This window comes from Peromyscus leucopus, chromosome 20, assembly GCF_004664715.2.
Source record: "Peromyscus leucopus breed LL Stock chromosome 20, UCI_PerLeu_2.1, whole genome shotgun sequence".
Taxonomy (NCBI): Eukaryota; Metazoa; Chordata; class Mammalia; order Rodentia; family Cricetidae; genus Peromyscus; species Peromyscus leucopus.
The window spans coordinates 21532681-21545338 of record NC_051080.1 but is presented as its reverse complement, the minus strand read 5'-3'; the positions used below and the strand labels follow the sequence as shown (position 1 = coordinate 21545338).

General features: G+C 38.2%; 1 protein-coding gene across 6 annotated transcripts in view; it reads left to right on the top strand.

Moving 5' to 3' along the window:
• The window catches only part of Cyrib (CYFIP related Rac1 interactor B), a 138461-nt gene that overhangs the window by 90059 nt on the left and 35744 nt on the right, over positions 1-12658 (top strand). For 4 of the 6 annotated variants that reach the window (XM_028876037.2, XM_028876040.2, XM_028876041.2 and 1 more), the window contains one exon: positions 5421-5459. Coding sequence is in view for 1 of the 6 variants with exons in the window: in XM_037197505.1 (XP_037053400.1) it covers positions 2103-2193; positions 5421-5459 (130 nt within the window). In the remaining 5 variants the exon portion in view is untranslated. Of the gene's footprint in view, positions 1-2087; positions 2194-5420; positions 5460-7927; positions 7965-12658 lie in introns of those variants that run through there. The other 2 variants (XM_037197505.1, XM_037197506.1) reach the window with 2 other exon arrangements.

Genomic DNA, 12658 nt, shown 5'->3' with positions numbered 1-12658 from the left:
AATTTTTGCTTTTTCATATAAATTTCAGAATATTAAGTTCTACCAAAAAGTTCTTGAGATTTTGCTTAGAAATGTCTTTAGTATTTAGGTGAATTTGGAAGACTCTATTAACAAATGTCAGTTGCTACCATCATAGCTTCTGTTCCTGGTAATGAACATGACCTTGTATTTCTGGCTTTTTCCCTAAAGTTTTTTTTTTTTTTTTTTTTCCCCCGAGACAGGGTTTCTCTGTGTAGCTTTGCTCCTTTCCTGGAACTCACTCTGTAGCCCAGGCTGACCTCGAACTCACAGAGCTCCGCCTGCCTCTGCCTCCTGAGTGCTGGGATTAAAGGCGTGCGTCACCACCACCACCAGCTCTTCCCTGAAGTTTTATGGCTTTATTTCTGTATAGGTACTGCTCAGCTTTTGTTAGATCTATTCCTTGTTCTGATTTTAATACAATTTTGTATATGAAAATAATTCTTTCTCATTTTTCACTTGAGATAAGCACAGTTGGTTATTCTTGTATTAGTAGTATACTCATACCAAATGCTTGGGCTCTAAAGTATGTTTTTTTTTTTTTTTCTGTGTAAGTAGTTCTCATAGTGGGAACCAAAGGTTTTACTATTTCTTTTAAAAGGGGGATGGAGTGAAGAGATGACTCAGCCACATACTGCTTTTGCAGTACTTTCTAGCCTCCACAAGAACCTGCACATGCGTGGTATAAAAGCATGCACACATAAATAAAAAGCATATCAATCAATTTAATATTTTTAACCTTTTCTCTTAACTTTTCTCACTGACTGTGACCTGAAATGCAGTGTTGAGTAGGAGGTGATGGCAGTGAACAGGAGTTCTTGTCTCTCTTCAACTTTGAAAGGGAACACTTCTATTAGTTCTTCCTTAAGAATTAGGTTTATTTTAGGCTTTTAGTTAAGTAGATGACTTTATTGTTGCAATTTTTATTTTACTTAATCTGTTTCCTTTTACCATAAATGTCTATATCCTTCATTAACAGCCCTATCTATATCTTTTGAGGTAATTTATATGGTTGGTTTTCTTTGTTAATTGGGTACAGACAGCTTGTAGATAGACTGAACTAACTTTGCATTGCTGAAATAAGCCATGCACTTATGTCATGATTTAAAAACAAACAGGGGCTGGAGAGATGGCTCAGTGGTTAAGACTGCTTGTTGCTCTTGCAGGGGACCTGGGTTTGATTCCTAGGACTGACACAGAGAATCCAATACTCTCTTCTGGCACACACTGCACACACACGGTGCACAGACATACATGCAGGCAAAACATTGATACATACAAAATAAAAATAAATTTAAAAAAAGTAAAGAAAATGTTAAGACATAAAACCAACAAACAAACAAAACCCTCTGAGTTTAAAAATCAAACTAGCATTTGGAATTATTTTGGAGCAAATGCATTTTTGCATTTGAATAGCAATTTATTTGATTTGATCCTAACTTGACCTTTAGGAAAATACTGTTTTCTCTGTATATGGAGTTGAAATGTTTTTCCTTTGTTAATGCCTTTTACTACTTATTATTTCTTTAAAATTGAATCATGTGTTTACATTTTATAAAAGCATTTGAGCATATAGAACAGATAAAAAGAACAGCGCCACTGTACCTGTATCTCCTAATAAGCACTGAAGTTTTCAGAATTTGAATTTATAGAGTTTCAAAACAACTTAATTTGTTTTATGGAAACATATCTTAGGTCTGCTTCTCCTGATCGGAGCACTTCCTCCAGAAACCATTGTATAGTGTTTGGTTTATTGTTGTATATTCTAAAACATTCCTTAGTTGAGGTTATCAGCAAAGTTCCACTATACAGTATCTATACGCCTGTAATCCCAGAGCCAGGAAGGCAGATCCAGGAGGATCCCTGGGGCTTATTCAGGTTGTAAATAATAGATCCTAGTTTGTAAAGATTTTATAGATAATGAGATAACTTAGCAAACTGCATGAAATGTGTATTTATTTTGTATGTATGTTTATTATCTATATGTTTTAAGTTATCATATTTTTTCCTCCTGATTATGAATTATTAAGGAACTATTAACATTTTTATATTATTTACTTTCAGTTAAATTTATTTTTGTGTGTATGCCAGACTTATGCGTGTGTTTACCACATGTGTGTAGGAGCCCGTGGAGTTCAAAAGAGGGTGTTGGACCCCCTGGAACTGGAGATACAGGTAGTTGTCAGCTTCCATGTGCTTGGTTGGGAACCAAACCCAGATCTTCTGCAGTTGTGACCTGTAAATCATTCTTAACCACTGAGCCACCTTTCCAGCACTTTTAGTTTTTAAAGGACTGATAATAACTATCTGTTACAAATTTCTTATCATTCTTTAAATTTTAATATACTATTCCTCCAATAATTAATAAGACAATATTTTTGAGATTTCTGAAAAATAAGCTGTAATCCATCTACAATATATTGGCTGCAAAGGGTCTAAGTTTTCCAAGAGATTATTCTAACACTGCTTATTAAAGAAATCGTTCATTTTATTGCATAGTCATAATACCTTCCTCCTTTAGCATATGATTGAACTTTCTATTTCCTTTTCCATCTTTTCTGACTCCCATCCAATCTTTAGAGTTCACCTTAAGCTGGGCAGTGGTGGCTCACACCTTTAATCCCAGTACTCGGGAGGCAGAGGCAAATGGATCTCTGAGTTTGAGGCCAGCCCAGTCTATAGAGAAGAGTTCCAGGACATCTAGGGCGGCACAGAAAAACCCTATCTTGAAAAACAAAAAAACAAACAAAACCCCTTAAAGTTCACAGGCATCAGAAACTCTCTTCTGCTACACCTAATTTCCATGCCTTCTCTCTAGGTATAAATTCAAATATACTCTTCTCTTGTTGCCAGAGCACTATATGGAACTGTTTCTCAGAATATATTTTTACCTTATATATTTTAACTTTCATAATAAATTATCCTCTGATTCTAGGGAGCACAATCTTCATCGTATGTCTTGGGGTATCTGTTTTGATTTAGGTACATAGTAAACTTTGATTTTTTTTAATGGCTATATATAATGGAACCTTTTCTAATTTCTCTCTTTCCCTAAGATATGAGTCCTTTTTATCTGTCCTGTTTCTCATAAAAATTTTTATTGGTTGGTGTCTTAGTTACTTTTCTATTTCTATGAAACACTATAACCAAGGCAACTTATAAAAGAATGCATTTAGTTTGGGTGTCACAGTTTCAGGAGGTAGCCCAGTCCACTGGGCAGGTAGGCATGGCCTTGAAGCCGTGTCTGAGAGCTTACATCTGGTCACAGGCATGAGGCAGAGAGGGAGAGCAGGAAGGAAAGAGGACTACACTGAGAATGGTGTGGGCTTTGAGGTTTCACACAGTGACACACCTTCTCCAACAAGGCCACGCCTCCTAGTCCTTCCCAGGGAGTTTTACCAGCTAGGGTCTATTCTCATTCAAACCACCATGATTAGCTTGCTTCTTTTCCCCTTTGAAGAAGTATAAGATATTTTATAGTACTGTCAGATTTTGGAACCTGGTCAGTGGCCCATTAATCAATCCAAGTGCTCCTTTCTGTTGTTTCTAAGGTGGTTTTGAAAGTTGTTGTCTGTGTATTTCAAGGGAACCATGAACCAGTTGAGTTCAGTTAGGTTTTACCATGTATCTAGGTTTTGTGGCTAGTTATTGAGTTTTTTTTTTTTTTTTTTTTTTTTTTTTGGTTTTTCGAGACAGGGTTTCTCTGTGTAGCTTTGCGCCTTTCCTGGGACTCACTTGGTAGCCCAGGCTGGCCTCGAACTCACAGAGATCCGCCTGCCTCTGCCTCCCGAGTGCTGGGATTAAAGGCGTGCGCCACCACCGCCCGGCAGTTATTGAGTTTTATATAGTCCTGACATAGTGACTCAATGCTCTCGAGTCACAACTTTTATGTCTTACCCTTTCCTGGAGGCAAAGGAATGATTTTTAACACTTAACTTGGAAAGCCTTTAGGTTTTTGTACATACTAAATGGTGCTTGGATTACTCAATTTAACTATTACCTAGTATTGTTTTTGACTTGTTTTATTTCAAAGGTGAATGACTATAATTGCTAGTATTTTACTAGGTACTGGCTTATTAAGAACTTGATAATGTGACTTGAAATTTCCTCATGGTTTTAAACATGTGGTCTTGTCCCTGTGGCTTATTAAAGTAGTTAACCAAGCCACTTACTTCTGGGTGGCTACAGTAGTCATTAGGGAAAGTAGTTAATTTTTGCAGGAAAAAGAAATTTAAAAGCTGTTCATTCCGCTAGTATTAATAACATTGATCCAAGAAACATTTTTGTGGATAACCACAGTGATGTTAGGCTTTGATCATGAATGACTCACATATGTGGATGGAAATGAATGATTTAGGATTAATACTCTAATAAATTTTAGATAGTGTGAAGTCATAAGACAGAAGTTTTAAATCAGTGGATTAATAACTAAATATAGTCTGCAGAGCATTTTGTTTGCCATACTGAGTTGTTTGGTTGCTGTAAACAAACTTTGCTGGATGTGAATATCTGACCTGCTTTTAGCTTTGCATGTTGCCAGCAGTGACCTCTTGGGATAAAACACACACATAGGGCTTGCTGTAGTTCACACTTCTAGCTAAGGTAGTTCTGGCTCTGTATTTACTGACCTTTGTGGCTTATGGAGAACCTCAAGAGTTTGTAGATGTAATACAACTAATAAGGTGAGGCCTGTAAAGTAGAACATGGAGTGTAGAGAAGGAAGTAGAAGAATCCAAGATTTTCAGCCAGAGAACCTGGAAAGGCAGAGTTGTCATATGAAATGGAGGTTAACTGTTTGTCTTTGAATATCTTGAATGCTACATCCTTGTTCTTTTACCATCTGTTGGTGTTCTTGTAGGGCGAATATGATACTTTACTCGAGGTAGGTCCTTCATAAAGAGTGGTTGGATTCATCCAAGGAAATACATGTGTTACAGCATTTGTGAGGGTGTGGTGTGTATATGTTATATATGTGCTTGTTTGTATAGGTGTATGTATATGTGAAGGCCAGAAGTTGAAGTTGGGTATTTTTCCTCAGTCTTTACTGTGTGTGTGTGTGTGTGTGTGTGTGTGTGTGTGTGTCTCGCGTGCATGCTTGCATGCGTGCAATCAGGAGAGAGAGGAAGGGAGGGAGGGAGGGAGGGAGGGAGAGAGAATCTTTAACTGAACCTGAAGCTCTTTTGGGTAGGCAGGCTGGTGACCTTGGGGGAATCTGTCTGTCTTTGTGTTCCCTTCTCTTCTGGTTCTGAGGTGATAAGGGATGTACTGGCATGCTGCCATACTCAGCTCTTTATGTAGGTCTGGGGAACTCGGGGTATTTATGGTTGATGTTAGCTGTAATGACATATTTGAACGTATAATGATGTTTTAGACTGTCTTCCCTTTTTTTTTTCTTTAAACAGATAGAAGGACAAGGACAGAATCACCAGCACTGGCTGAAGGTAAATATGTCTTTGGGGGAAATGATTATTGAGACATAAGTGAAAAATTATTTAACTATAAACTACATTAAGTAAATTTAATTTAGGGAAATGTTTTTTTATATTGAATTACTAGAAGTATATTTAGATAATAGTGTAATTTCTGGCTTAGAATAGAGAGTAATGGGGAACATGTAAACTAATAAGAACTTTTAATAAGAACTTTTACTTACAGCCCTTTCAAATAGGAGAGGTACATGTTTTACTTTGGATTCCTTTCTCCATTGTTTATCTGTTAACAGTAGAATTGATCGATAAAAGTTCAAGATACACGTTTAATAGTATAAAGAGAGGGAGAGAGGGAGGAAAGATTATGAGACCTCTACATTGGGAACTAGAAAGAAAGATACTTTTGTACATTATCTTAAATAAGAAGTCTGTCTTGTTAGTTTTAGTCCTTCAAAAAAGTGTCGGAAGGTTTCAGCGAGATGGCAGGCATAGCAGGTGGAAGAAAGTGCTTCCCACGAATCTGAAACCTGACTGGTGTTCCCGAACCTGAACAGGGGAGCAGACGGCTGATTACGACGAGGTGTCCTCTGTCCCTTAGGTGCACACTCAAACATCACATGTACATGTACACGTACATAGTAAATAAGTAGCAAAGATTAAACAGGTTTTAAAAATCTTAGAAGTAATGAATACTGAACAGACAATTGCCATTGGAGTAGATATGACAGTTCTCATGAGGACCCCTCAGAATTGTCATTATTTCCCCTGATCTGTGTGTTACCAGTTGTCATGTCAAGGACATCTTTGGTTAATAAATAGAAACCTGTGAACTCTGTCCTATAGTAATGGTTCTAATGACTCATGATTGTGTGAGGAGGCCAGTTAAATTGAAGCATTGTCACAAATATTAGAAATGCAGATTTGTGATTGGAACACTGTCACAGATAGTAGAAATGCAGAGTTGTGATAGGTTACTATGTCCTCCTTCCACCTGAGTATAAGCTTTAGAACTGCTTCTCAACCTGTGGGTCATGACCCTGGGGGCTGTCAAATGATCCTTTCACAGGGGTCAATCAGATATTTACATTATGATTCATAATTGTAGCAAAATTACAGTGGTGAAGTAACAACAAAAATAATTTTATTGCTGGGGTCACCACAACATGAGGGTTGCAGCATTAAAACCCCTGCTTTAGAACAACTGTGCTAGTCACTGTTACCTATTTGGATGCATATAGTTGTAATATGAAAATACCTGTAATTTTAATTATTAGCAAGTTCATGGAAACTACTTCTACTACTGTAGCTTGTTGACTATAATTTTGATTGAAAGACTTCCATGGGGGGGTGGCTGGAGAGATGGCTCAGTGGTTAAGAGCACCAATTGCACTTGCAGAGGTCCTGAGTTCAATTCCCAGCAACCACATGGTGGCTCACAACCACTTGTAGTGAGAACTGGTGCCCTCTTGTGGTCTGCAGGGACACATGCAGGCAGAAAAAATAGACTTCCATGCAGATGTCAGTAAAATATTTCCTGTTCAGTTTCATAGATCATTGTATTGTCTGTGGATTCCAGAACAATGAAAAAGAACATCTTCCTTTCTTTTTCATCCCTCTTCAGTGAGTGTAGTTTTTCTGGTCATATATAACCACTCTTGAAAAAAGAGATGCCTGGTATGGTTGTACAAGACTGTAAACCCAGCACTCAGGAGGCTGAGGCAGGAGCATTATAACTTTGTGGCCAGCCTGAGTTATGTAGTGAGATCTTGTCTCCAATAAAGAGGGCGAGTGAATGTTCATTCCTTTGAAATATCCTAATAGTGTAGGATAGAAGTTTGTGAAATAGCTTTGAAGAAGCTTCTGTTCGCTGATCAGTAACAACAGAAACAGTATTTTCTGGAAAAGAGCATTTGGTGGGCATTTGCAGATTTAGGGAATGGCAGGTCTATGGCAGTTTGGTTGATTGGAAAAGGTTTTTAAGGGGCCAGGGTTGGGTATTTAACTTTTGATTTGTGTTATGGTGATACTGAGTTCTTTCTATAAGTGAGGTCTAGCCTCAGTACTCCCATTTTATTTTTTATTTTTTATTTTTCTTTTTTTTTTTTCGAGACAGGGTTTCTCTTGTGTAGCTTTGCGCCTTTCCTGGAACTCACTTGGTAGCCCAGGCTGGCCTCGAACTCACAGAGATCCGCCTGCCTCTGCCTCCCGAGTGCTGGGATTAAAGGCGTGCGCCACCACCGCCCGGCGTAGTACTCCCATTTTAAAGGTGTTCCCAAAAGCTGCAGTTCAGGTTTGTTAAAGGAAACACTACTGTTCCACCAGTTACTGGTTTGGCCTAAATCACTGAAATTCTCTAGTTCTTAGTTCCCTTTCACAAGATTCAGAGGTTGAGTTTCCCCCATCATTTCACGCATCCTTTATTTGTATGCATTCTTTTTATCTTTTCTCATTTGTGTTCTTTTCTCTTTTATCCCTCCCAGCAACTTTGGACATATAGTGGAAATATTAAAGCAATAAGTGAGTTGAATTTTGGCTTATATAAATATTTCTCACTTATGCTTGTGAAACTTTTTAAAAGCTATAATAACTAATGGCAATCTTTGTTGAATTTATATGATATATGCTTAATACATTTGATCTTGTAATGACTTTAAACCATTTAAAATTCTATTCTACTAAGAAAATAATTTTTAAAATATTTGTGTGTAAATCTGCCTTTAAAAAAGACAAACCCACCAGCATTTACATTGTTACTTCCGAATGCTTTGGAGTTTGAGGCAAACTGGGCTACATAGTCAATCCTGTCTCAAGTAAAATAAAATTTACCCAGGGGATTTGCTTGTACTCTTCAAATGAAATAAAATAGTATTTTTTAAACTGATATGATGAAAAAAATAATGTATTTGTTTGTAATTACCACCTGCTTGGCAAAATAAGCATGAAATGAATGGCAGTGGTGGTGGTGGTGGTGGTGGTGGTGGTGGTGGTGGTGGTGGTGGTGGTGGTGGCGGCGGCGGGGCGCCGGCGGCGGCGGCGGTGCGCGCCTTTAAATCCCAGCACTTGGGAGGCAGAGCCAGGCAGATCTCTGTGAGTTCGAGCCAGCCTAGTCTACAGAGTGAGATCCAGGAAAGGTGCAAAGCTACACAGAGAAACCCTGTCTCGAAAAACCCAAAAACCAAAAAAGAGTGATTCATAAGCATAAAAGATTACTCAGGTACATATGTAAAAGATTAGATTACCAAGCAGAGAAAAATAGGTGGACTTTTTGTTTTTGTATTTTGTTTGATTATGATGAGCCTGGAGGAGTTATATATAGGAGAATGATTTTTAAGCTTTAACTGTAAGAACAGAGGAAACAGTTTCACTGTGCGAACTTCCTTGATTATGCTAGATCTAGAAAAGACCTCCGAGTACTATTTAAGGACTTTTGAGCACCTGTGTCCTGTAACAGTCATTCCTGCAAAACATCTTTCTACTGAAGGTTTTTTTCTCAATTATTTTTGATTTTCATTCATTATACTAGCATTTAGTAGATAAAGTACCTGTGACATCTGTAGGGCCCTTTGGTAAAACAGTTAACAGTCACACCTTGGAAAGGTGGACTTCCATTGTTCCTTTAGTCTGCAGTATAAAGAAGCTCTTTATGGTAAGTGTCCTCTAAACATACAAGCTCTGTTCTTTCAAAAGCCAACCCTCAGAATTACTAGTTAGGAGACATTTAGAAGTTTTACCCCTGTGAGTAAATGTGTAATAATCTAATGGGTAACAGTCTTTCAACTTCCTTTTCACATATTTGAAGATACTTTAAGACTGTTCAGTAGTTAGGAGGATTATTTATATTTGGTTATGGGTGGCCTCTGAGAATTGTAACAAATAGAGAGAAATTAATACTTGAGGGATTTCAGCTCAGTATACAGATTTCATGATTCTTGTGGCCAGCCTTTATGTTATAATGTGTATTCAATGAAAGGCTTTATTTTTCCCCCCTAAAAACTGGCTAAAATCTAAAATTTAAGATCTACAAAGAAAGATACTTAAGCAGTAGCTGGATACTTACTTGAATGTTATAGGAGAAATATAAGGACCCTTGGTCCACATAGAAAATAAGGGACATCTGACTTAGGAGAATGCTTTATCTTTTACCTGGAATTGTGAGAAGACAGTGGAAACACAAATGTAAAAGTCAGTGTTTCAGCCCTAGTGAGATCACTAGCACTGGACTTTGATTCCTACTTAGGAAATTTGGACAGATTTCTAGCTCCTCCCTCTTTTCTGTGAAGAAGTCAGAGCATAGTGTGGAATTGTAGTATCTCTGTAACCCTTATTCATGCAAAAACTAAAACATAATGCTATTTTTGATTATGTTAGTGGTAAGGATTTAGGCCCTTGCTCTGATGTTTGTAAACATGAGCACCATTAGTGAAGACGATGAGTTCAGTGATGGTAAAGAACTTCATGGGGACATGTTGCTGTCTATGTCAGCTTAGTGTCTTAGCAATAAACATTTGCCTTCCAGCCTCACTCTTGATTCCCTTACTCTTTGTGGAGTTTATTTTTGAATTATAATTTCATAGGCAACACAATCTATAAGCTTACTCCTATATTATAAATTTGCCCTTGTTTTATGGAATGACTGTCATTTAGGTATTTTCTTGTTTTTCTTAAGGTGTTTGCTTTTTTGATGATAAAGTTTTCTTGACATACACATCAAAGAGTTTATGAATTAAAAAATATTTATTGAAATTGGCTGTATGAGAGTATGTCTGCTGTATAGTAATTTGAAACATGAAAAGGATGAACACTTGGGCAGTTTTGGCCAAGTTTGCTGTGACTTGCATTGAGGAACTAACATTTTTAAAAATTTATTTATTTAAAAAAGGTTTTTTTTTTTTTTTCCATTTTACGTGTCAATCTCAGTTCACCCTCCCTCCCCTTTCCCTTCCCTCCACCTCCCCCAATCCCACTTCCACCCCATCCACTCCTCAGAGAGGGTAAGGCCTCCTTTGGGGAGTCAACAAAGTCTGACATACTAAGTTGAGGCAGGACCGAGCCCCCCCCCCCCCTTGTTGTCAAGGCTGAGCATGGTATCCCACCCTAGGGAATGTGTTCAAAAAAGCCATTTCATGCACTCGGGATAAGTCCTGGTCCCACTGCTAGGAGCTCCCCAAACAGATCTAGTCACATAACTCACCCACATTCAGAGGTCCTAGTTCGTTCCCATGCATGTTCCCAAACTGACAGGCCAGAGTCTATGAGCTCCCACCAGCTTGGGTCAGCTGGAACTAACATGTTTTGTACTTTATAAACCACTCTGAAGGATAAAAAGAGCTTATATATAAAATAGTCCTGATAAAAATGCCATTCAAGTGCAGAGAGAGAATTTATAGACCAGTCTTACTTATAATCTAAAGTAGAATATTAGGAATTCAAATCCAGAGCCAGGCATGATAATTCCCACTTACTATCTCACCCCTCAGGAGACTAAGGGAGGAGGATCCTGAGTTAGAGGCCAGCTTGGTCTATCTAGTGAGACCCTGTCTGTCGGCAAGCAGAACAGAATAAAGAACAATAAATGTACACCATAGACACTTTAAAAATAATTTCGTCCTAGAGAATTCAAAAACGGTTTAGCAGTAGAAAATGAATTCAGATAATTTACTATATCCATAGATTAAGTGACAGTGTGGTTGATACTATAAGATGACAGTTCTGCCTCAGTGAAGTATGTATTGAATGTAAGTCACAGTCTCTAGGATTTTATAGGAGTGGGGGTAAAAAGGGTGACTTTGTCAGTATGTGTGGGTACGTGTTCATATAGGCATACACAGAGACCAGAGCTCACCTTCAGATGGTGTTATTCAGATGCCATCCACTTTGAATAGCTTGGTGTAGGCTGTACTGGCCAGCCAATGAGTCCCACAGATCTGCCTTTCTCTACTGTGCCCAGCTTTTGTACATGGGTTCTGGGGATCTATCTTAGTTGATGTCTTATGGTAACTCTTAAAAAAGAAAACATTTAATAGGGGCTTGCTTGCATTCAGAAGTTTCCATTATCATCATGGTAATGGAAACATGCAGGCAGACATGGTGCTGGAGAGGTAACTGAGAATTCTACATCCAGATAGACGGGCAGCAAGAAGAGAGAGAGAGTAACGCTGAGTCTGGTTTGAGCATTTGAACCCTCAAAGCCCACCCCCAGTGACACACTTCCTCCAACAAGACCACCCTCCTAATGCTACTCCCTAAGTATTAAAATGGATGAGTCTATGGGGTCTGTTCTTTAATTCAGACAACCACAGGTTCCAACTGAGGTCCTCATGCTTGTGTGGCAAACACTTTATTGACTGATATATCCCCAGCCCATTTTAGAATTTTTGTAGAATTTGACAACCACACAGAGAATTAAAGGCCAAAAATAGTTGAGGCAATTCTGAAGAATTACTACTTAAGTAATAAGCACTGAGCACAAAGAGAAGGTGATAAATTGAGCTGTTACTTAAACAATACATGAGCAAAGTTAAGAAATGTTAGAGACTAAATGAGGAAGATTTCCCTTGAATGTAAGCATCAAAAACTAATATTGCAGAATTCTATATTTAGAATTTTTAAAACTCAGTTGGAAAGAAAAATGGTGGTAGACCAGTTAGCATTGAGTTAAGAAAACAGATCAACCTGGGAATTTAAAGCAGAATATGAGTTAGAGGATTGGTTATAAAGGTATTACAAAGAGTGGAACAATCAAAGAAAGGCAGATGAAATAAAGAGTAGTGAAAAGAAAAGAAAGCCAAGCCTGGTGATACAGGCCTTTAATCCCAGCTATTTTGGAAGCTGAGGCAGGAGAATCACAAATTCAAGACCACCCTTGGCAAATTAGTGAGACCTTTTCTCCCAAGCTAACAAGTGCACTGGGGAGAAAACTAAATGGTAGAGATTTTGCCTAGCATGCCCAAGGTTCAGTTTTTAGTAGGTTCAGTTTTCAGTATTGCTTCCACCTACAGGAAAAGGGAAACTACAGACAGTCAGTCTGTAGTCTACTGCCATCATCCCATTACCACCGTTCAGCAACTGCTAACTTGTCCTAACTTGGAATTTTATTTACTCCCCCCCCCCCCACACCTTCACTTTACCCTCCATTGCCTTCCATTGGCATAACCTAGCAGAAACTGGGCTAGGAGAAATTTTGGGAGAAATGTCATACACAGATTGTCAAC